The sequence below is a fragment of the Leuresthes tenuis genome, unplaced genomic scaffold, assembly GCF_036924035.1.
Source record: "Leuresthes tenuis unplaced genomic scaffold, fLeuTen1.0.hap1 SCAF_6, whole genome shotgun sequence".
Classification (NCBI taxonomy): domain Eukaryota; kingdom Metazoa; phylum Chordata; class Actinopteri; order Atheriniformes; family Atherinopsidae; genus Leuresthes; species Leuresthes tenuis.
This window is the reverse complement of record NW_027325360.1, coordinates 3506147-3530951: the sequence shown is the minus strand read 5'-3', so window position 1 is coordinate 3530951 and position 24805 is coordinate 3506147. Positions and strand designations below refer to the sequence as shown.

The 24805-nt window shown below is 44.7% G+C and overlaps 1 protein-coding gene across 1 annotated transcript; it reads right to left on the bottom strand.

Annotated features, from left to right (window-relative positions):
* Positions 1-716: 716 nt before the first annotated feature.
* On the bottom strand, positions 717-18072 carry p2rx7 (purinergic receptor P2X, ligand-gated ion channel, 7). Its single transcript, XM_072387229.1, has 13 exons — positions 17646-18072; positions 13919-14066; positions 13772-13843; positions 13618-13690; positions 12916-13012; positions 12192-12272; positions 11954-12089; positions 10266-10402; positions 10059-10149; positions 6711-6776; positions 4965-5069; positions 4768-4875; positions 717-3230 (listed from the first exon to the last, which is right to left on the bottom strand). The coding sequence occupies exons 1-13, from the start codon at positions 17765-17767 to the stop codon at positions 2733-2735; spliced, it is 1734 nt and encodes a 577-aa protein (XP_072243330.1). The 5' UTR covers positions 17768-18072; the 3' UTR covers positions 717-2732.
* Between the last annotated feature and the right edge of the window lie 6733 nt (positions 18073-24805).

The window sequence follows — 24805 nt, the reverse complement described above, 5'->3', positions numbered from 1 at the left end:
AGTTTTATGACCACCTTAATGAAACAAAATGACTGATATCACAGGATTCTTCCTGATTTCATCATCTTTTTTCATCTTAAACCTTTTTTTTTTTTTAAAATGCTGACTGCAACTTATTTTCTCCTTTGTAAAGCATTTTTCCCTTTGAAAATGTGGGATATACATAAAAACTGATTGATCAAACAGCTTAAAATCCTAAAAACTCAAGTTTGATGCATGCTGTTAAATCAAAGTAATAATATTCTAACTGTGGATAAAAAAGCACATGAAACAGCGACAAGAAGAAATAAAAAGCCAACATAATTCATCTTATACTCTAAAGTGTAATTTCCTCATTTGGCCCAAAAAGTGTTTGTCTCACTTTTCAACGCTTTGAACTCATTACGACATAAAATGGTTGATGTATGACCTCCTCCTCCCCAGTCACATGAAACCACACCCTCACTTCCTGATAAATGAAGCCTCTTATCTCTGTGTGAAGCTGTGAACTTACTTTGGATTAGTAGGTGTTTTTTTTATCCTTTTCTCAGCCAGAACTGTCAACTTGGACGCTTTCACCACAAAGAGGTAAACAGTTCATCCCATCTTTAACCTGCTTGAAATAAAAAGATAATATACGCATGTAAAGACGGGAAATAGAAGCAGACAAAAAATATAACGTGAGAGAAAGCTTAAAGGAACATATTCAGAAAGTCTGTACATTTATTTGTTGAGATCAGACGGACTGTTAAAAATTTAAAGGCTGAAAACAGAAGAAAACAGCAGGTTGGACAGTGTCCAGAAGAAATAAAGTCCACTTGCTGTGAAAAAATCTTATTTATAGGTGCCCCCCCTCCCCTTTATTCAGTACTGATGAAAAGTCTTGAACAACCCTTCATATATTTTCAGGAAAACAGGTGAAGTGACTTATTAAAACATGTAGAAACACAACTGAATACATTATATAAGACAATTCTAAGGAGCTTTAAAGTGAATATCTGGTCTGAGCTCCTTTATTCTCCAACACAGCCTGAACCCTCTGAGACAAGCTTTCTGTCATTTCTTTAAGGAGTCTTCAGGAATAGTTCTCCAGGCTTCTTGAAGGACATCCCAAAGCTCTTCTTTGGATGTGGGCTGCCTTTTGTTCCGTTCTCTGTCAGATGATCCCACACTGCTTCAATAATGTTGAGGTCCGGGCTCTGGGGAGGATTCATGTTAAAAACATCAACAGAATAGTCAGAATTAATCAAAGCTGGCTGCTTCTTTACAGCCGAGATAAACGGTCCCTTTTGATTAGGATCTGACGTGTCCTTTTATAAAATTCACTTCTGTGCAAATAAAGGTGCTGAAAGGGAAAATGTGACTGAAACCAGAAGAAACAAAAACAGGAGAATCGTATTTCTCTGGAGGCATCTTTGCCATAATGCTGTCAGACAGAACAAAGTTGTGGCATTCTTGCTCAGAATGACTGTTTTATTTATATATTATTTTAATTTTACTCCAAAATACCAAAGAAAATAGAGCCCAGGAGTCACAGAAATGCATGTGTGACAAACTATTCGGTTAAATTAAAGGAGTTTTAGACCCGTTACCATCACCTGGTGAAGGTTTTTATATCGTTTCCATTTTAGCATTAGGTTCTGTTGCTTTGAATTCAGATAATTCTCTCCTCTGTTTTTTATGCATCACTTCTGTTTTAGTACAGAAAAAAAGATGTAAAACCAGATCAAATTTGTAACATTCAGGTTGGTCTAGAAGCATAAATGCGATATAATATCATGCATATGTAAACTGTTTGTGTTATTTTCCTTAAAGTAGTAAATCTAAGTTACCTTCTAACATGTTAGTACAGGAGCCCACAAGGGACAAAGCAAACATTAGCTTTAGAGTCATCACCGTTTGAGGGCAGATGGATGGTTTTCACTACATTTAAAAGCTAAACCGGTTTCTTTTGACTCCTAAAAAGGAAGAAAACAAACCCCCAAACATTCCTTCAGCTCCAGAGTTCAAATCGACATGTTTTTAGGACGGATTCAAATGAAGACTGGATGTATGGAGCAGCAGCAGCAGCCCGGCTCACCAACACCTCCACAAGCAAACGGGGTTCAGAGAGCGCTGCAGCCAACGAAGACACCTTTTTACCGAGCTGCATCTGTATCACAGGAAAACCTGGCAGCTGACAGCTTAATCCAAGGAGAAGCAGCTCGTCATGTGACCCCCGCCTCACAGCCAGCTGTTGACAGACTGATCAAACCTCTCAGAGGTGCTGATGGGAACGTTATCGGGTTGGAATCAGTTCTTCAGCACAATGAGGCGACAGTCTGAGCTTTGATCCGTTTGGGGTTTTAGTTTTTTTGCCCCCCGTTGGATCAAAGCTCCTCATCTTCCCGTATGATATGATGGATGTGAACAACCTTCCTGGCAGCTGAAATCCTCTCCGAGTCTGATCAAAGTCATTTCTGCCCAATAAAGGCAGAAAGCTGCTTTAAGACAGTGAAACTGGGGAAAACTGCAGGCAAGCAGCCCAAAGACTTGTCAGCTGATGTCAGACAACGCACTGATTTATTGACTTAGTGAGGCTTTTCTTCATACTGTCACGGCCTTCTGACCAAACACAGACTGACAGACTTTCATTTTATGCCAAGCTAAGCAGCGTTATTGCAATTACTTGCTTTGTTACGCAGGTTTAACAAAAAGACATCGTTAGTAGGTCACAGCGAGGGTGTTCCAGCTCTGTGGCGTGGAAACGACTCTCACAGCTCCCCATCAGAGCAGGCCTGCATGGACGCCATTCTGGCAGGCGTGAAGCCGCTGTACTGTCCGTCCGGGCTCGGGTACTCCGCCCTGATTCTCCCCACGCAGCAGCTGGGAATGGCAGGCTGTGTGTCGTTAGGTGGGACCCCAAACCTCCAGGTGATGTACTGTCTGTAGGCGCAGTGCCGCAGGGCAGCGGTCTGAACCTGAAGAGCGAGGGGGTCCTGGTACAGGAGGACGGCCTCCAGCAGGGAGCGCCGCAGCACCAGCTGCTCGAACAGAGGAGACGAGGCGATGCAGACGCCGTCGCCACGCCTGCAGCACAGCTGCTCCTGCAGCAGAGCAGAAGCAGCGCAGGCGCCACATTTACACCAGGCTGGGCCACGACCTTTGGGGTTCGGGTCGGATTTATTGGCGAGGGGAAGACGAGCCTCGTGATCCACGCCGCCATCAGGCTGTAGGAGACAGAGAACAGCTCGCAGGTGTCCGGCGTCCTCCTGAAAGGGCGGAAAAATCTGTTCAATAAGTGCATTCATCCAGTGTGAGAATGAAAATACATGCACAGAAAACACCTGAAACACAACGTCTGGAAGACGTTTCCTCAGCTTCTTCATTTAAAAATAAATAAAATCACAGGTATATACAGCTTAAATTCCTCCATAGATCACCTCCTCTGTCTTTTCTGACAGCTTAAACTCTCTAATAAAAAAACTAAACAATATTCCTCATAAAGCTGGCTCCAACTTTCTTTCACAGCTGCTGTCGGATCAGCTCTGCAGGATCGAGCTTTTAAACTCGGATCAGAGCTCAGATCTGGACTGTTTGCTGGTCATTCAGATGAACACTTTGAATACTCTTTGTTCTGTAATCAGATGGATAATCAGCTTGAAAAATGACCCCAGCATCACCAAACCTCCTGTTTGATGGAAGTTCACCCGTGCTTCTCCTGCAGAGGTGATGGCTGCCTCCTCCTCTGGTCCTTCACCCGACATCAGCCCCAAATCATCCCTGATGGTGGAAATGAGCTCGTTTCATCGGATCAAACTAAAGTTCCAGCATCGTCTCCTTGGTGATTCATCTCTGAATCTCTCTTCCATCCACAGTCTGCTTCTCTTCAGCCCGCTGTGACCTGGTTTTCTTCTCTTTACTGATGCTTTTCTGGATGAAAATCTCATTTTCCTCCAGCTGGTTTCACTCCTGTTTGTGCTCATTAGTTTTTCATTTATTTTGTTGTATATTTTCAGACAGTTTTGGTGAAATGAGGAACCCAGCAGGTGCTTTTGTCGTCATTGGTTCTTCGTGCAGGTTTGGAACATAAGAACCCTTAAACTAAAAGCATATATTAACAACATTAAGATGGCAATTTAGTCCAGTTACTCAGGGTGGCATTAATCTGGCCTCCTGCAGCAAGTGATGAGGTTCGACCAGGATATAAAACAAGTTTCTAGGACTAGAAAAACTAGTCCATGAGTTTGTTACTTGTAGCCTGGAGCAGTGTTTTTCCTTAGTATCACTGCAGAAACTCTCCAGATCCCTGCACATAAAGCCCTTATTGGCAGAACTGAAAGAGCTCCTAAAACCATATTATCTAAAAACAGGAAGGGAGGCGGAGCTTTTTGGATCTTTTCCTGTGGAACCAGCCCCCAGTTTGGTTTCTACTTTTAAGAGAAAGCCAAAAACTTTCCTTTGTGATAAAGTTTAAAGTTACGGGTGACTCAGGTGACCTTGAACCCTCCCTTTATTTATGCTGCTACAGGCCTCAGGGTATCAGGGAACCTTCCATGATCCTTCTACCTACTTTTAATGTCAAACTTAGTCTCTTTCCAGTAGTTTTTCTTCCCACTGTCGCCAAATGCTACCCAGACAAAATTGTTGAGTTTCTTTTTAAGTAAACTTCTTGTATTCAACTATAAATTAAATCTCACTGAAGAAAACCTAAAGATTCTGAAGCATCTTTCCTGATGATCTCTGTGGGTTTATTAGCATTTTGTTAAGCTTTTTCCTGAATATCACGCCGCACTGCAGCAGGGTTACCTTGCGTGGTTGGACGGTTATCGTTTTGACGTCTTGTAAACTTTTCTTGTGCGATCTCTTCACCAGTCGGAGCTTCTTCTCATCCACGTAGGAAACACAGAGGATGCACTGCAACGCACACATGTAAAAAAGACGTTAATCTTAACGTTGTCGTTCAGTTCAAACACCGAAACTGTCACATCTACGGCTTTCTTCACCTGCTGACTGTCTCGGACCGACTCTACCTTCCTCTCAGAGTACTTTTGTCCGACATCTGCAGCGTAGCAGCTGGTTTCAATCAGCCAATCAAGGAACACCGTCGTCTGGAGGTAAAGACAACGTCAGAGAAGTGGCACTCGTTTCTATGGTGACAGTTTATGAGTTCTAAAGCCATATCTGTGTGTTTATTCCTAATTTAAGTGTAACTTCTGACTTTACATATTTATTTATTTCAAAATACGCAGATGGAGCTTTCTGTCCGTTCATTTTGTGCGTATTTTGGTAAGATTTCAGATGCCTTGCAGATGTGGCGCAGTACCACCAGGAATCGTAGGGGGCAGTGTTGCACAGCATAGCTCACATGAAACTAGCGAAAGGCACAAACAAGAAGAAGAGAACAGAAGAACTCCATCCACATGCTGAGATGTATTTAATGGCTGAACAAAGCACTGCCGGCTACTGCGCTGCCTCTTTCCAAGAAGTTACATTATCAAAAACTCCTCCACCGTCGCCATGTTTGTTAATGCCAGAAACTGACGTTGGAACTTGGAAGTGAACTCTGCGCTGCCCTCTGGTGGATGTATTGTCTAACAATTATGCCAACCTAAAGCACACAAGGACAACGTTTGGAAAGGACGCACCTGATAAATGAGCCTTTAGTCTGACTAAGTTTAATTTTTAATTTCCACTTTAGAAGCCCTGAATGTCTGCTCGATGTCATTCGAAGGCAGCTACGGCTCCCTCTTGTGGCAGGAAAGAGTACTACAAAAACAAACAAGCCTGATTTTTATTCTACTTTATTTTATTCAGTTTGCCTTTCAGGGATCATAGGGTGAATGTTTTTTTTTTTTTTTTTTTGTCAGACTTACAAAAAAAAGTTGATGACCATAATTTTTTTTCTTATTCATTTGCCTCTCAGGGCTTCCGTACAATTTCCACAAGTTAAGAAAATAGAAACGATAGCTGATATAAAAATATTCTCAAGTAAAAAACCATTTACAACGAGTAGTGTGGAGAAATTAGTGACATCTGGTGGTAAAACAACAGATCACAACCTGAGAAACTCTTCTGGGTGCTAAAAATATGACAAATGTGAAAAGCTGAACATGGTTTGATTGTAAAATAGTCAAAATAAGTAAAACAGTAACAATTCTGACACAATCCAAAACATTTAATAGAAATAAATGTTATTATATCCGATTAATAAAAAGGTAAACATTATTACCTTTAAGTTATTAAATTAAATCTCCAGGTTACTGATAATTTATGAAATATAACATGTATAACTGTTTGTCCATTTGTTTAAAACTGCATTTATATAACAGTCGTGATGTTTTTGTTGACTTGGAGAAAGAATTTTAGATCCACAACCAGACTGCCTACAGTAGCCCAGAAGGGACAAACCAAACATGGAAATTCTTTTGCTTACAGTTTGCAACTCAGCCACTAGAGGTCACTGCGTTTTAATCACCGCTCATTTCAAGTGAATTTTTAAACATTCAAAGTCATTTTGATGGAGTAAGTCCAATTTTTATTGAATAGCATTAAAATTATGAGCTTAATCTTTGCCTTGAACCATGTAAAAACACAGATTTTATTCTTTATTTTATCAGCAGCAGCTGAGCTGTATTCAGTTTGTCTGCAGAAGCCTGGACTAAAGCCTGCGTTTAACACTGAGAGCCGCTGTGCTCAACACAGAGGCAGGATGACTGCATGAATGGACACTTGTGTGCGTGGCCTCTCACCAGAGCGTAGTACGACAGCGTTGAACCGATGTAGATGATGAGCTGAATGAAGCTGAACTTTCCCGCCTGAAAAACAAACCAAAGCGTTCGTCTGATTCTCCTTCAGAGCTGCAGAGATTCACAAACACAGAGGTCAGAAGTTCCTCAGGACGAAGAATGCAGGCAGAAATTAAGTTACTGCTAAAGTACAACTTGTATTGCTAGTCAGTAATTTTATTTTACTAATCATATCAGCCCAAATTTATTGAGTCTAAAAATGTTACAATCACACAGATTCATTCTGATGACATTAGGCTTCTCAATCAAACCGTCCTGCAGCAGAATTTATCCTTTTATTTACCGAATTTCTCTAATGAAACAACTTGTCTTTTTATGAATCACATTTATGAAACCAGTAAACAATTTCTGATAAATGCAGCTTTTATTAAAACACTGCATTTTCTCAGCATTAAAACACACAAATTAGTTAAATTCTGCCTCACATTTTAATTAATTTGAAAATATGAATAACTGAGGAGTAAAATGCCAGAAAAAAACAAAAATAAATAATACAAGTAACCGTATTCTGGAAGATTCTGCAGTCAGATTAATTGGTGACGGGTGTCAGGATTGGGTATAAAAGGAGCATCCAAAGGTTTAGTCTTTCAAACAAGGATGAGCCATAGCTCACAGCTTTGTGTCAAACTGTTAGAGAATCAGAATAAGTTCAAAATAAGTGATTTCTCAGAGTAAGACTAAAGAACTTTGGTCTTTCAGCATCTACAGAGTAGAATATTGTGGACAGATTCAGGGGAAATCTCAGTGTGGAAAGGCCAAGGACAGAAACCACTGCTGGATGAGCTCGGAGCCCTCAGGCAGCACTGCAGGAGAAACCGTCAGGCCACCATGATCCATACAGCCACATGGGCTCAGGAGGAGCTGGGAAAAGCATTTCCACTCAACACAGTCCACGGCTGCATCCAGAAATGTGACCTGAAGCTGCATCACACCAGGAGGAAGCCATATATCAGCTCTGAGCAGAACCACGGCCCAGTTCTCTGGACTCCAGCTCATCTCAGAGGGACAGAAAGACAGTGGACACGTGTTCTGTGGGCAGATGAGTCCACGTTTCAGCTGCTTCTGGGAAAAACTGCTGAGAAAGAGCATCCAGGCTGTTCTCAGAGAAAGGTTTAAAGCCAGTGTCTGTGATGGTATGGGGCTGCATCAGAGTCCATGGCATGGAGGGCTTCATCTGGGTGAAGGTACCACTGATGCACAGCTGGATGCTGGAGTTCTGGAGAGACAGATGCTGCCATCAAGGTGACTTCCGTGGTTATTTCAGCAGGACGATGCCAGACCTCATTCTGCAGGACTTCCAGCAGCTTCAGACACACAGAGTGTGTGAGCTCGGCTGCCTGCCTGCAGTCCACATCTGTCTCCTGCTGCAGATGTTGGAGCATCATGAAGAGGAGAACCAGACAACAGCAACCAGGGACTGCTGAGCAGCTGGAATCTGGGATTCAGCAGGAATGGAGACAGATTCCTGTGAAAAACTGCAACAGTCAGTTTCCTCAGTTCCCAAAACATCAAAAAGTGTCATTAAAAGGAAACTGATGGGAAACATGACTCCAGAACAACTTCTGAGTGTCCCTCTGATGATCCACAAGAAGAGTAATAAACAGTGAGGTGCTCCAGCTGCTGCCCCCGACCCCCGGAGAAGCAGCAGATAACGGATGGAGGGTGAACTGGTCGTGGATCATACGACATGATTAGAAAACAGCGGCACAGCGCTGCACAACAAGGATGAAACCCATTTCATATTCACAGGGACATTTGTTAAATTGCTGTATAATTGTAATCAAATCAAAGGCAACGCTGCTCACAGCAGGGTTATTAGTTTAAATCAAACAAACTATAGCTGGAAAATTAATCTAATGGCTCAATTAATCAATATGACTCTAAGTGACCCACTTTACTCCCATCAGTCGGCCTTCCCTCAACTCTCTGGAGCTGCTTTATCTTGCCTTTAGCGTCCATAACAAGTCATTAGTCTAATGGATGTGAAGCAGCTAAGACAGAGGAATCAGCTCATTGGGCCGGTCGTGTGAGAATGTTTTGGCTTCGATAAAGACAACATGGATTGTGGCAAAGCTGTGAGAAGAAAAGAGCTGGGAACCAACATCTGAAAGTCCGGGAAGTCTCAAAGAGAGATCCTGAAGAAACGAGACCTGTGAAACACGACTGCAGTCTCATTTGTTTGGTTTGAACCAGAAATGATGACAGCTGGAGTCTTGCATCAGAACCACATCTGACAACTAACCGTAACTCTGTTTGTTCCCATTTCTTGAACATTTTGACTGAAAACCCAGTTTGATGGACATAGAATAATGTTAGTTTGTGACTCCCAAAGAGGCTCAAAGCCTCTGCACAGCACATCCATGACTTCCTCAGCATCAGGCGGTGCTGGTGGGTACAACCACCTCAGGTGTGTATTCAGCCCATTTCTGCACACTTTACTCCAATGACTCCACCAGATCATCCACCTACCACTACTAACCTGAAATACTCAGATGACACAGCCTTGCACCCCCCCTCACTGACATCCACTCTGTTCTGGATGATAACGTGTCATCTGTCACCAACCCGTCCAAACTCACTCACAGGCCCATCCCACAGCCACTCAGCCACACTACCTCCATCCTGTTCTGGAAGGAGCTGATCCCAGCTGCCCCGTTGACTCTCACCTTTCTGCCACAGTAGCAACTCATGACAACACATTTAAAAGCATCTGTGGAAAAGAAAGTTTCCTTAGAGATGGGGTGAGAAGCTCAGTCATCCGGGAGGGGCTCAGAGTAGAACCGCTGCTCCGAGCATCGAGAGGAGTCAGATGAGGTGGCATCTGGTTAGGATGCCCCCTGAAGCCTCCCTGGTGAGGTACGTCCCACTGGGAGGAGACCCGGGGAAGACCCGGGACACGTTGGAGAGACCATGTCTCTCGGCTGGCCTGGAAACGCCTCAGGGGTCCCCCCAGAAGAGCTGGAGGAAGTGGCCGGGGGTCAGGGACCTCTGCTCAAGCTGCTGCCCCCGAGACCCGGAGAAGCAGCAGATAATGGATGGAGTTTAAATCCAAGTTGGTACTTGGGGTCCAAATACATTATTAAATTATTAAAAACTATTTGTGTGGCGAGTAGAAAGCGAAGACAAACAGCTGGTCAGAGGGAGCAGTTCATCACTGGATCACCATGGATCCAATGTTCCGAGTCAACAAGCACCACAGAAGTTTCCTGTGTTTCACTCCTAAATGACCCTCCTGTTGGCTCCTGAACTGAAAAACAGATCCAGGGAAAAGATGAAGGTGTCTGCACCCACCTGCCCGAACACCATGACGTCAAATCTGATCCCGAACGCTTTATAGAGCGTCCGCTCCTCCACGCCGTTCACCGTGTTGTACTTGGCGAACCTGATCAGAGGACAGTGGAGATTTCACTTCAGTTCTGAAACATGAGATAAAACCTTCGTGGTCCCACTGTTCCTGATGGGTTTATTTCCATGGTTTCTACAGTCTGACCTCCTCACCTGAAGCTGAGGCCTGGGTAGAGCGTCTTGTTGTTCTCTTTCTCGTCCAGCCGCCTGAAGGAGTATTTGGGGAGGCAGCGGTGCATGAGCCGGTCCAGGTTGCAGTCCCATTTGATCAGAATGCCGATGACGCCCCCCTGTGGTCAAAAGTGGAACGACACAAACGTCACGGATGATGCAGGAGACGCTTTTAAAGAAAACTTTGTTGAAAAATAAAACAGAAAAGTGTGTTTCTGAGGGATGTTAGTGGGAGAAAGGAAGAAAAGAAACAAGAAAAACAACAAAGCAACACACAACATGGCTAATAGTTCAGGGAGTGAGGGGATCAATGAGGAATCTCATTTAAAGCCACTTTATACTTCTACTTGAACACATATCAGAGATACTGTAGCTTTAACCACTCTGCATAGATCTAACAGGAGCAGAAGTCTCCAGGTGGATATCTGAAACCGATCTGCAGGCACAAAAGGAGTTTAGAGCCGGTTTCTGGTAGCAGTTCTGACCAATCACACGGCTGCATGCAGGTAAAGTGTCCGTGTGGAGAACAAAGCGAGGTGGAATGTGTAAAAACACGGTGATAAGATCTCCGAACCAACAGCTCTCAATTTTTAAAAAGATATTTTTAATGCTCCTTGAAGCAGAGATCGGTCAATTTAACACTTTTTTCTTAAACCAAGAAACTGAAAACTCGACTTCTGTTTTACCGAAGTGTCCTGGACAAAAAGAGGCAGCTTCTCCGGGTCATGAGTAGCGTAAATATCAGGTTTGCAGAAGGTTCTGAACTAACCCAAAGGAGATCTGACTAAGCTCATGAAAACAGGGCCGTGTTGGCATGAGATAACCTCAGATGATCACAGTCATGGATCTGGAGTCGCTCATCACCGACAGAAAGAAAAAAGGTATTATTTTAAACTGTCGCCTGCTAGAAAAAACTAAATCCAGATACAGACAAGACAAAACCAGAGTGTCACAGGATGAGCTCATTAACCGTCACCAACCCAGCAGTCAGTCTTTGACTCGGAGTCAGAGAGGAACTCACCAGTTTCCTAAAGAACGGTAAGGAGTAAACCAGCTGTTTGACTCAGAAAATCCAGGCTTGAAGCTGAAGTTTCCTCAGAGGCACCAACCCTGCTTGGTGGTACAGGCCCTGTACTCTGAGCCTACAGTCCACTGTAAAGCAAGTGCTCAGATAGCTTTAAAAACAACATTTTCACACTGTTCTACACTCATGAAAACCTGTAGGAACCTGTAGGACGACAGTGAAACTGAAGCTGAAGTGAGACTCTGTGGGTTTTTCCCCCCATTTTCAGTCTGGGGAACCTTCAGAGAACAACTTCTGTCTACAACAGAGTCCTTAAAGCCTTATTTTCTACAGGAGGAGTTTTAGAAATGTGTCCAGCTGAGAAAGATAATGTAGCAAACAGATTAAAACCGTCCAGTTCACAAGGAGAAGATGCACAATCCAACAATCCTTCTGGGAATAGAAGCCACATTATTTTTGATATTTACACAAACTGAATAAAGTTTGCTCCTGTTTGTGGATGTCAGGTCTGTTTCATTTCTCCTTTTGAGGACAACACAAAGCTCACAAAGTAGAAGTGATGTGTTGCTGCTCCTGATGTGTAAGACATGAAGTTAAACTGTTCCAACAACATGTCACAGACTCAAACTTGATGAATAAGATCCACCTCCACTGCCATGGCAGAGAACTTTTCCCCGGCCTCTCGAACGACGTCCCCCAGTCTGAAGATGGGACACAGCGGGTCGTTTCCTCTGTGGCAGCTCCTCAGGTAGGCGTCGTTCATCTGTGGGAGGATGTTCCGTCTGAGAAACAGATCAGAAAGTCAGAGGAAGGCTGGAGTCTCAAAGCAAACCCTGCTCCAGATTCCTGAGACTTCAACAGCACCAATCGCACACAAGTCTCACCGGATGAAGTTGAAGGCAGGAAATCTGATGTTGTTTTTGATGAGAACGGTGAAGTTCTCAGCAGCTGCCAGCAGAGCAGGCCTGCAGCACAGAAACCTCAAATTATCCCAAACACGTGGCAAAAAGGACACAAACACTGCCCAGAATAAAGTCAAATTCATTTGAACAGCACATTTCATGTAGAAAACAATTCAAAGAGCTTTACATGAAATAAAAAGCATCACAGCAGGGAGCAGAAACAGAATTAAAAATATGCAAAAGAATATAAATAGAAAGAAAATAATTAAAATGAATAAAAACAAGCAACAGTCTACATAAATTAAAAGATATGCACATTTCATCCATAAACACATGAGAAAAGACATGAATGTCGAGAATGTCTACATTTGGTGACAGTTTAATCTGGACTGGCAGTTTGTTCCAGTTGTTTGCTCTTCAAACATCTGGATGTACGAATGAGCAATCATGAGGCTTTACTGAGACCTTTTTAGACATGAAACCACCTGAATCAGTAGCTCCATCTCACACCATTGTCTTATCATCACCTGAGAACACTTTAGCATCTATTTTACACCATAAATGGACCCAAGTAGACAGGTTATTATACAGCACCTGCAGCTGTTTCAGCTACTTTCAGATACTTGAGAAGTTCAATGAAAGCTGAAGTAAGTCACACGTTTGTGTCGTTTCAGGTCAATCTGGGGGGAGTAAAAAGCAGAGTTACCTCGGAGGGGCCGTCTTGGTTTCTATTGGACACCAGGCAGAGACCTCGCAGGTTTTCTTCATCACATCAAACCTGGCACAGGATCCCGTCTGAATCCCTGCAGCAGATTAGAAAACTGTGTCACAACACAGACAGCTGCAGCAGCTGAACTCAAAGCGTTCCAGCTGGCCGACACCAACACTGTCACACAGCAGGGAGAAATTCCTGCCTTTCCACAGGAGGCGGACCCTGCTTGGTCTGCCTGGGTGTTCAAGTATTCTTACTCTTTCTCAGACAGTAGCAGCTTGTTCTAATTCTACATTTAATCTCATTTCACATTTTCTGCACTGGAGGCCCAGCCTCTCCCAGAGGAAATACTCCAAATGTTTTCTGTATAATTCAGCTGCACATTCCACCAACTTTTGGCCTGATGCACAGTGCAATTTACACATTATCTTCAGAAGTACTTGAAATGAGCGCATTTTAAAAAGCTAAATGCAGCATTTTCCTCATTTTTAACCGCTGAATTTCTTAAATAAACCAAACAAAAACTGTCAGCTTCTCTTTCTGTGGCTCTCAGCTCCAGACTCATTAAGTTCCTCCAGAAGAAGCCATTTTAAAAGAAAAAAAACCCAGCATAAATATTCTAAAACAAATAAAACTGCATCTTTCGGGACTTTTCTCAGCAGCGGATTAATCCACATTAGCCCAAAGTCGGAGTACCGTGGCTCTGCTGATCCCAGGCTCCTTTCTCACAGTCCTTATCAGTGTGGCACAGTCTGCCTTTACGGGGAACCTGGGAGAAAAAGCACAGCACCATGAGCAACTCTTTCATGTTACCGTTGTCTTATTAATTCATTGTTGAAGATGAAAGCACCTCTGGGCATTTCCCCTGCTTCTGATTCTTGGTCACAATGACATTGGTCACCACAAAGAAGGAGTTTTTGTCCTAAAAAAGACAAAGAAAGACGTCTTTAAAGCGTTTGAACACAGAAAACTTCACAGCAGAGGACCGGGCTCCCACCTGTGAGGGTCCACTGTAGTCCACCACGTCCCAGACCACGTCCCCGATGCTGGGGAGGCGGATCTGAGCGACACCCTTCACCTTGGTGGTGACGGAGCTCACGACCAAGTCAAACTCCTGGTACTGCCGGTTCCACAGCATCATGATACTGGGAGAGAAAGCGTTTAATATCTTCAGGTTGTAGCTCAGGGCAGAGTTTGGGTTTGACAACTGTTATGGAAGTTTTCAATCGCTTCCTTCCTAATACCTCTGATGAGCAATGAAACAGAGAAACTTACTTTTTCTGCCGGCCGGCTAAGTTTTTATTCTTCGTTGCAAGGTTAAAAGATCAGTCCACACCATTCAGCGGTATGAAGAGATACAGACAAAAGGAATACAGAGCATTTATACCTGAGGAGGGGGGGGGGCTTTGTTCTTTAGGTGTTCAACCACACCTCCAGGGGGGGGGGTAGGATGCAGTCTTGATGATAATTAAGAAACAGGAGGTTAAAACAATTATCTTGTCTGAGTGTTAATTAAGAAGTAAATGATTTAAAACAATTAGCGTGTCTGGGTGATACAAATGGTTAATGTGGATTGGAGGGTCTGTCAGTCCTGAGGCATAAAATTTACCATCACACATGGCAACGTTTTAAAACTGAAGACGGATAGAGTCGTAAAGCTCTGGACCAGGCAGGGAAGGTGTGATGGAAGTGGTTTGACCCACTTTAGAGGTAAAACGAGGTGGTTAAAGTCCAAAGCTGCTTTCAGACAGCAGCTCTGCTATATCAGCACAAAGAAGAGGGACTTTTTGGTCATTCACACAGATCGGACAGAGGATCAGAGCCACAGTGTGTGCTTACAGATGGAAACCCAGAGTTTAAAATGCATTAAGTGAGCTACATCACCCCACCTCCCAGATAAAACAAAACACTGCATTTCAGCTCTGAGGCCACCGACATTACCGCCTCACACATCAACTGTCACCCCCCCCCATTTCCACATCTGGACTTACAACAGGATTCCCTGAATGTGCCGTGTAGAAAGGGTTAATATCGTTCTTTTCACTCGGCTGACTCCAGTTTGCTTTCCATGAGAACACATTGATCCGGCTCTGTTGATCACCATTAATTAGTAAAGGAGGACAATGGCAGCTTAATGTGAGAGTTTGTGATGTCATGAAACTGCCCAGCTTCACTCCGGCTTGTTCATGTTTTTTAGCAAATAAATTATGGATATTGCAAGAGTAAGAACTTTTTAAAAAAAGCAAAAGGGATGTGGATATAATAGAAGATAAAATATATAAATAACATTGTACAAAAGTCCTGCTCAGGCCCCTCATTCCTTTAGATTTCCCTCCAAGCAGTCAGACTTTCTTACAACTTTTTAAAGTGTTTTTGAGCAACAGTTCTTCAGACTTTCTGAAGGTCTTTCAAAATTTTTCATTTGCTTCTTTTTCCACTCATTTTCAGTCCAGTCCTTGTACCTGAACATTTTCAAAGGGATGTGTCAACGCAGAAAAAAGGCTCCTAACTCAAGGGATGAACCAGTGTTGTGTCGACACAGAACAGACAACTTAGCAAAGAAGCCGTTTTAAACTGGATCTTTAGGCACTTTGTCACAAAGACACATCATTTGTTCCCATTTCTTTAGCTGCATCTATGAAAAACAGCAAAGAAAACACAGTTTGACAGACAACAAGGTGATTCCCAAAGAGCTATTAGCTGAAAACTTGGCATATCTCAGCATGGTGTGCAGTGTGTCCTTAAAACATTTGAGGAAACTGGACAAGTGGAGGACAAAAGAAGAAGTGTCAGGCCTAAAAAACTATCTACAGCAGATGAACAGGATCTGAAAGTGATGTCCTTAAGAAAGAGGAAAAAATCCAGCTGTGACCTGACAGGACCTGAGAGATGCATCTGGACCTTCAGCTGATCCATCTACTGTTGGCCCAAGCCTCATCAGAAATGGTCTCCATGGAAGGGTGGCTGTCAAGAAGCCGTTCTTAAGGAAGGGAAACAGGGAGAAAAGGCTGAGCTGTGCCAAATGACACAAGAAGTGGACTGAAAATCAGTGGCAACAGGTCTTATGGAGGGATGAATCCTCCCCAGAGCCCGGACCTCAACATTATTGAAGCAGTGTGGGATCATCTGACAGAGAACGGAACAAAAGGCAGCCCACATCCAAAGAAGAGCTTTGGGATGTCCTTCAAGAAGCCTGGAGAACTATTCCTGAAGACTACTACAGAGGGTCTGTTTTTGCCTTACATCTAATTACGAGAATGCTGGAAAGCACTATTATTTTCCTGTTTCTCTTTATTATTCCGTACATTTGTCTGCCAACTACTTCTTCAATCTTTCACAGATTTCTACAATTTTGGTATCAAACCGTTCAGCTCCTTCAGGAGATTTATGCTACGACCTTTGGTGTTTATAACTTTCAAACTATTCAACTTTTTTCCTCATTCAAATGAATGGAAAGTGCTTTCAACTCTTCAAAAACTTCCTCCTCTTTCCAACCAAACTGTTTCTGCAGATTTTCAGCGAGAAACGCCATTCAAACTTTAAACGGGTCACAAAACATTCAGCTGTTACCGATTGGTGCAGATTTTTCAAATATTAAGCCAATATTGAAATATACCGGTTTAAAAAACATGAACAAATGTCAACTCTTTCTCCTCTTTTCAACCCAACTACTCCTGCAATCTTTCACCGATTTCTACAATTTTGGTATCAAAACGTTCAGCTCTTTCAGGAGATTATGGCTTTCACTTTTGGTGTTTATAACCTTTACACTTTTTAAAATATTTAACATTTTATTCACATTTTCTGCAATTTTTATGCAAATTTAACATTTCAACCATCTCGCCTCTTTTCAACCCAACCACTTCTACATACTTTCAGCTAGAGACACCATTCAAACTTTAAACGGGTCACAAGACATTCAGCTGTTACCAATTGGTGCAGATTTTTCAAATATTAAGCCAATCGGTTTAAAAAACATGAAATTCATCAAATTTTCTGTACTTCACCTGGGTTTAAATCATTCCACTATTGTTATTTCAACTTCAAATTCCTTCAACCAAGACTTCAGCAACTGGATTTTCAGCAATTGAAAGATTTTCCACTTTTTCTCAGCTATCCCCATTCAACTTCATCAGCATTCTCACTGCTGTTTCACAGGAACAACTTTTTCTAGTCACATTTATGTTCGCATATTTTTCAAGAAGTTGCTCCAACTATTTCCTGTTTTCCTGGAAACAAATAAATGAGAGTTGGAGTAATACTTTTTTTTTTTTTTTTTACAAATTTATCAAAAAGGAGGCCTGTAAAATAAGCAACTGTGACATTAAAAATCTCATCTTTATATAATTGAGTAAAACGGGTTTCCATAGCTTTTTTTCTCATGTTTTGTGGCGTTTTTACAGTATCTTTACAAAGTTTAACATCAACTGTCTGCACAGGACAAACTTAATAAAAGAATATGCATCTTTCTGTAGAGGGAAACCGAACATGACCCCAAATTTCACATTAAACGCACCCGAGTAACACAGTTCCTTCGCAGTAATTTAGGGATTTATTTCCCTAAATTACAGTCCGGTTTAATCACAGCAGCCTTGGAAATGATCTGTGGGTGTGTTGATTAGTTTTTCCTCACAGGAGAAAGAGGAAGCAGCAACACAGAAGCATTAACTGGACTTGCCCTGCAGGGAGATGCGGGGGCTGAAGAGTTTCACATGTTCACTCACCAGATGACCAGCAGAATCGCTCCGTTCAGGCTCCACTTGAGAGAACCGAGCCGGACGCTTTGGATCCGGACCAGCTTGTTGGTTTGGTACTGACACAGTCCGAGCGGGTCGCAGCACGGCATGCTGGAGGCGCTCCTGTCGGGACTCTTCCGTCTTTCTGACGGGCTTTAAATTGCGGAGGAGGAAGCTGTGAGTCAGTGGGTCCGCTTCCTGTGCGGACGGTCACGTGTCCTGCAGCTGTTCATCACCACAGCTGCAACATCCACACAAACACACCCTTTACCTCGCTTCAGTCCAAACGAACCGGAACTAACTGGGGTTTTTATCGTTAAAAGTTCAAGTTTAAAATCATAAGATGTCTCAGAGCCAAGGGCGTAACCATGGTTTAGACATTGGGGGGGTCCAAGAAAAACAAAATTGTTGAGTGCATTATCTATAATTCTTTATTTATATATGAAAAATTGGACATTTAGAACATAGTTTAGAGGACTACATTGACCATATAAGTTCACATCTAAAGGAATAGTGTAATTTCTCAGAGACAGTGACTGCCCCCCCACTTTGTTTTGGTTAGTTGCTTACTGTTTACTGACCTTAAACACACCTACCAATTACAATTATGCTCTTCCAGTAGTACTGGAGCAAATAGGACAGCTTGCAATGGAAAACGACCAAATACCCAAAGCATGTTTATGGAAATATTTTAATAAGGACAACTAATGATGTAACAAATTACAGACTTTTCCTTTAACAAAAAATGTGCTGAAGACTTTTAAGTCCAGGTTCATTTCTATTGTGTCAATGTCTCAAAATGTGCATTAACAATGAAAAGTCTAATAGTCTAATGTTATTTTTGTTTTAAGTTTTTTTTATTTTGAAAGGGGGCGGAAGTTTATTTTGTTGATTCTGTGTTGGATTTCCTGTTCTGGTACAATCTGCTCTGTTGAGCAGCGCCCGTTGGGTCACTCTCATTGGCTAGAGTGTTAGCATCAACAACGGCGACCGCGCGCAGCCGTTACGTTCCCATGGTAACACACGGAAATAAACTGAAAATAAATAAGACATAACAAGAGACCGATCCCTTGACAGGGTTCATAAAAGGAGAACACGCATTTTACATATTTTCTTCTGTATATTGGGGGGGACAGGTTGGTATTTTCTCAATATTGGGGGGGACACGACCCCCCCAAAGAATGCGTGGTTACGCCATAGCTCGGAGCTGATATATTTTACACCAAGAGGAATTTTTATGGCTTATCATTAAATTTCTGTCCTTCATTCCTTTCACACATGCATCGGATCATGGAGTAAATAAAAATGACTCTTTTCTGGTCTATAATTTAGTTCCCAACTAGAAAATGTGTCTGAAACTGTCGATATGTCCAAATGACTCGTGTCCCAGTCCTGACTGAAGGCCCAGAATCTGAATCTTACATGTTTCTGCCTCCGGATAAAGAGCTCTTGTCTCCAAAGGACAAGTGGATTGTTGTGTGGAAAGACGGAGCTCATCAACAATGAGTGACTCAGCGGAGATTCTGCAGCTTTCATCAGATTGAACATAGCAGTGCATGAAACATAGATCTCACATCAGGGAACGGTTCAGCAAACACAAGGAAAATTACAAAGTTTGGAAGTAAATGATTAAAAAGACAGAATGTGCAACCAATGTTAGTTTTAATAAAACATGAATAAATTAAAGGAGTTTAAGTGGCTTCTGTGTTTGCGCTGATTTTCTCGTCTTCTCTATGGTTTAATGATTTCTGAGCTCTTTGATTTACTGTTTTGTGTTAGTTGGTATTTTTGTTTGAACTCTGTCATCACTCCCTCTTTTTTAAGCTCTTTGGCTCTTTGTCAGATCCTGTTTTCTCCCCTCATCAGGATGTTTTTTGTGTTTTCTTGTTGGTTTTCAGTAAAGACTTTAGTTATTCACTCGTTGCCTTGGAGACGTAATAAAAAAAAAAGATCTTTTGTGTTCTCTTTGATGGATGTCGTTGCATTATTGACCCAACTTCCTGCTGCCTCCTAAGAAACCAGAAGAAAAGGCCATTGCTGATCACTTTGTTCAGAGTCTGTTTAAAACCAAACAGGCCCCATCATGTGCAGATGTTCAGGCTGAAGCTCCTCCTGACAGCATCTTGTGTCCTTAACACAGCTTAGAAAGTAACTCAGGAGTTAAACGATTTCATTTTCTGAATGGAAGGTCGTTTAAACTCTGGCTTCACTTGTTTATGTCTCAGACGCTCAGGTGAGGTTAAAAGCTGTCCCTTTGGTTGTTTTTGTGAATTCTGGATGATCCTGCTGCTTTAGTCTGGTCACGGTGTTGGGGAGTGAGTTCAAAGAGCTGCACTCAGCTGTCACTGTGCATGGTCACTTTGCAGCCGGGAACGTGTTTGGGTCACGGTTTATTTTCCGTTCCACGTCTTGTCATTTCCTGTTTTATTTTGAAAAATCACTAATCTTGTCCTCTCGTTTCAGCCCTTCCTCCCGTGTCAAGCGTCTCATTGTCTTCCTTGATACCAAGTATTTCCACCTGTTCCCCTTGGGTTCCCCTTGCGTTCCCCTTGCGTTTCCCTTGCGTCTCCCTTGCGTTTCCCTTGCGTTTCCCTTGCGTTTCCCTTGGGTTCCCCTTGCGTTCCCCTTGGGTTCCCCTTGCGTTCCCCTTGGGTTCCCCTTGCGTTCCCCTTGCGTTTCCCTTGGGTTCCCCTTGCGTTCCCCTTGGGTTCCCCTTGCGTTTCCCTTGCGTTCCCCTTGCGTTTCCCTTGGGTTCCCCTTGCGTTTCCCTTGGGTTCCCCTTGCGTTCCCCTTGGGTTCCCCTTGCGTTTCCCTTGGGTTCCTCTTGCGTTTCCCTTGCGTTCCCCTTGCGTTTCCCTTGGGTTCCCCTTGCGTTTCCCTTGGGTTCCCCTTGCGTTCCCCTTGGGTTCCCCTTGGGTTCCCCTTGCGTTCCCCTTGGATTCCCCTTGCGTTTCCCTTGGGTTCCCCTTGCGTTTCCCTTGGGTTCCCCTTGCGTTCCCCTTGCGTTCCCCTTGGTTCCCCTTGCGTTCCCCTTGGGTTCCCCTTGGGTTCCCCTTGCGTTCCCCTTGGGTTCCCCTTGCGTTTCCCTTGGGTTCCCCTTGCGTTTCCCTTGCGTTCCCCTTGCGTTCCCCTTGCGTTTCCCTTGGGTTTCCCTTGGGTTCCCCTTGGGTTCCCCTTGCGTTTCCCTTGGGTTCCCCTTGCGTTCCCCTTGGGTTCCCCTTGCGTTTCCCTTGGGTTCCCCTTGCGTTCCCCTTGCGTTTCCCTTGCGTTCCCCTTGCGTTTCCCTTGGGTTCCCCTTGCGTTTCCCTTGGGTTCCCCTTGCGTTTCCCTTGGGTTCCCCTTGTGTTTCCCTTGCGTTCCCCTTGCGTTTCCCTTGCGTTCCCCTTGCGTTTCCCTTGGGTTCCCCTTGCGTTCCCCTTGGGTTCCCCTTGCGTTCCCCTTGGATTCCCCTTGCGTTTCCCTTGGGTTCCCCTTGCGTTTCCCTTGGGTTCCCCTTGCGTTCCCCTTGCGTTCCCCTTGGTTCCCCTTGCGTTCCCCTTGGGTTCCCCTTGGGTTCCCCTTGCGTTCCCCTTGGGTTCCCCTTGCGTTTCCCTTGGGTTCCCCTTGCGTTTCCCTTGCGTTCCCCTTGCGTTCCCCTTGCGTTTCCCTTGGGTTTCCCTTGGGTTCCCCTTGGGTTCCCCTTGCGTTTCCCTTGGGTTCCCCTTGCGTTCCCCTTGGGTTCCCCTTGCGTTTCCCTTGGGTTCCCCTTGCGTTTCCCTTGCGTTCCCCTTGCGTTTCCCTTGGGTTCCCCTTGCGTTTCCCTTGGGTTCCCCTTGCGTTCCCCTTGCGTTTCCCTTGCGTTTCCCTTGCGTTTCCCTTGCGTTTCCCTTGCGTTTCCCTTGGGTTCCCCTTGCGTTCCCCTTGGGTTCCCCTTGCGTTTCCCTTGGGTTCCCCTTGCATTCCCCTTGGGTTCCCCTTGCGTTCCCCTTGCGTTTCCCTTGGGTTCCCCTTGCGTTCCCCTTGGGTTCCCCTTGCGTTTCCCTTGCGTTCCCCTTGCGTTTCCCTTGGGTTCCCCTTGCGTTTCCCTTGGGTTCCCCTTGCGTTCCCCTTGCGTTCCCCTTGGTTCCCCTTGCGTTCCCCTTGGGTTCCCCTTGCGTTTCCCTTGGGTTCCCCTTGCGTTTCCCTTGCGTTCCCCTTGCGTTTCCCTTGGGTTCCCCTTGGGTTTCCCTTGGTTCCCCTTGCGTTCCCCTTGGTTCCCCTTGGGTTCCCCTTGCGTTTCCCTTGCGTTCCCCTTGCGTTTCCCTTGGGTTCCCCTTGGGTTTCCCTTGGTTCCCCTTGCGTTCCCCTTGGTTCCCCTTGGGTTCCCCTTGCGTTTCCCTTGCGTTCCCCTTGCGTTTCCCTTGGGTTCCCCTTGCGTTCCCCTTGCGTTTCCCTTGGGTTCCCCTTGCGTTTCCCTTGGGTTCCCCTTGCGTTCCCCTTGGGTTCCCCTTGCGTTTCCCTTGGGTTCCCCTTGCGTTTCCCTTGCGTTCCCCTTGCGTTTCCCTTGGGTTCCCCTTGCGTTTCCCTTGGGTTCCCCTTGCGTTCCCCTTGGGTTCCCCTTGCGTTCCCCTTGGGTTCCCCTTGCGTTTCCCTTGGGTTCCCCTTGCGTTTCCCTTGGGTTCCCCTTGCGTTCCCCTTGCGTTCCCCTTGCGTTCCCCTTGGGTTCCCCTTGCGTTTCCCTTGCGTTCCCCTTGCGTTTCCCTTGGGTTCCCCTTGCGTTTCCCTTGGGTTCCCCTTGCGTTCCCCTTGCGTTCCCCTTGGTTCCCCTTGCGTTCCCCTTGGGTTCCCCTTGCGTTTCCCTTGGGTTCCCCTTGCGTTTCCCTTGCGTTCCCCTTGCGTTTCCCTTGGGTTCCCCTTGGGTTTCCCTTGGTTCCCCTTGCGTTCCCCTTGGTTCCCCTTGCGTTCCCCTTGCGTTCCCCTTGGTTCCCCTTGCGTTCCCCTTGGGTTCCCCTTGCGTTTCCCTTGGGTTCCCCTTGCGTTTCCCTTGCGTTCCCCTTGCGTTTCCCTTGGGTTCCCCTTGGGTTTCCCTTGGTTCCCCTTGCGTTCCCCTTGGTTCCCCTTGGGTTCCCCTTGCGTTTCCCTTGCGTTCCCCTTGCGTTTCCCTTGGGTTCCCCTTGGGTTTCCCTTGGTTCCCCTTGCGTTCCCCTTGGGTTCCCCTTGCGTTCCCCTTGCGTTTCCCTTGGGTTCCCCTTGCGTTTCCCTTGGGTTCCCCTTGCGTTTCCCTTGGGTTCCCCTTGGGTTCCCCTTGCGTTTCCCTTGGGTTCCCCTTGGGTTTCCCTTGGGTTCCCCTTGCGTTTCCCTTGCGTTCCCCTTGCGTTCCCCTTGCGTTTCCCTTGGGTTCCCCTTGCATTCCCCTTGCGTTTCCCTTGGGTTCCCCTTGCGTTTCCCTTGGGTTCCCCTTGCGTTTCCCTTGGGTTTCCCTTGCGTTTCCCTTGCGTTCCCCTTGGGTTCCCCTTGCGTTTCCCTTGCGTTTCCCTTGCGTTTCCCTTGCGTTCCCCTTGCGTTTCCCTTGGGTTCCCCTTGGGTTCCCCTTGCGTTTCCCTTGGGTTCCCCTTGCGTTTCCCTTGGGTTCCCCTTGCGTTTCCCTTGGGTTCCCCTTGCGTTTCCCTTGCGTTTCCCTTGGGTTTCCCTTGCGTTTCCCTTGCGTTCCCCTTGGGTTCCCCTTGCGTTTCCCTTGCGTTTCCCTTGCGTTTCCCTTGCGTTTCCCTTGCGTTCCCCTTGCGTTTCCCTTGGGTTCCCCTTGGGTTCCCCTTGCGTTCCCCTTGGGTTCCCCTTGCGTTTCCCTTGCGTTTCCCTTGCGTTTCCCTTGCGTTCCCCTTGCGTTTCCCTTGGGTTCCCCTTGCGTTCCCCTTGCGTTTCCCTTGGGTTTCCCTTGGTTCCCCTTGCGTTCCCCTTGGTTCCCCTTGGGTTTCCCTTGGGTTCCCCCTGTCTTGTACCGGTATGTTGTCTCATTTAGAGCCACTTTAGCAGCCATTCGTCTTGCCTTGTTCCATGACTCTCGAGCCTGCAGTGAGCGACTCTCCTGCAGTGCATCTTGTTTTGTAATTTATTCTTGATCCATAGCCTTAGTTTATTCATTGAACGGTAAGTTTCACAGCTTTGTTTTTCCTCCATTTTCTAGGAGTGATTTTTCGTTACTCTTCATAGTCTCCTCCGTTAAAGGAGAGCTTTTAGTTAAAGTTAAAGTTTCATAGAGCCTCCTGTTTTTGAGAGTGCGTCTTTTGTTTTATTCCGCCTCATTTTGAGAGCGTGACTTAGTGTTCATAGCATTTCTGTTTTCCTCCCAGTTTGGAGAGTTTATGTTAATTTTCATAGCCGCGCTCCTCCTCCACCTTAGATACGGAGGAGAGCGCTTAGGATTCATATAGCGGCTGCCGGGAGATCGCCCTGCAGAGCCGTTTTCTTTCTGTTTTCTTATAATAAAACACTCTTGAAACCACACGACCCTGCATCTGCGTCCTGAATCCCTCTGGTAACCTGACAGTTTGTGCAAACTTGAACAAACCTTTTCTACATTCAGGAGAGATAATCAGAAACATCTGCAGTTAGAAAGTCTGCCGGAAGCCAAAGTTTGGATTCACCAATAATTACTTATCGATCTGAAACATTCTCACCTCTGAAATATCTTTCTGCTTTTACTCTGTGGCTCATGCATGATGCTTCTGATCATATATTGTTGTTAAATTCCTGATGTAGCTCATGTTAATGTGTTGAGTAACTGAACACACAAGTTTCTTCAAGAAATTGCTGCAACTATTTCCTGTTTTCCTGGAAATACACAAATAAATGAGAAATTGAGTAATACGTTATTTTACTAAATTATTAAAAAGGAGGCCTGTAAAATAAGCAACTGTGGCCTTAAAAATCTAATCTTTATATAATTGAGTAAAACGGGTTTCCATAGCTTTTTTCTCCCGTTTTTTCTACAGTATCTTTACAAAGTTTAACATAAACTGTCTGCACAGAACAAACTTAATAAAGAAAATAATTTGCATCTTTCTGTAGAGGGAAACCGAAAAAAACCCAAATTTCCCATTAAACGCACCATCTGCCTTTACTCTGTGGCTCATGCTTCTGATCATATATTGTTGTTAGCTCATGTTAATGTGTTGAGTAACTGAACACTCGAG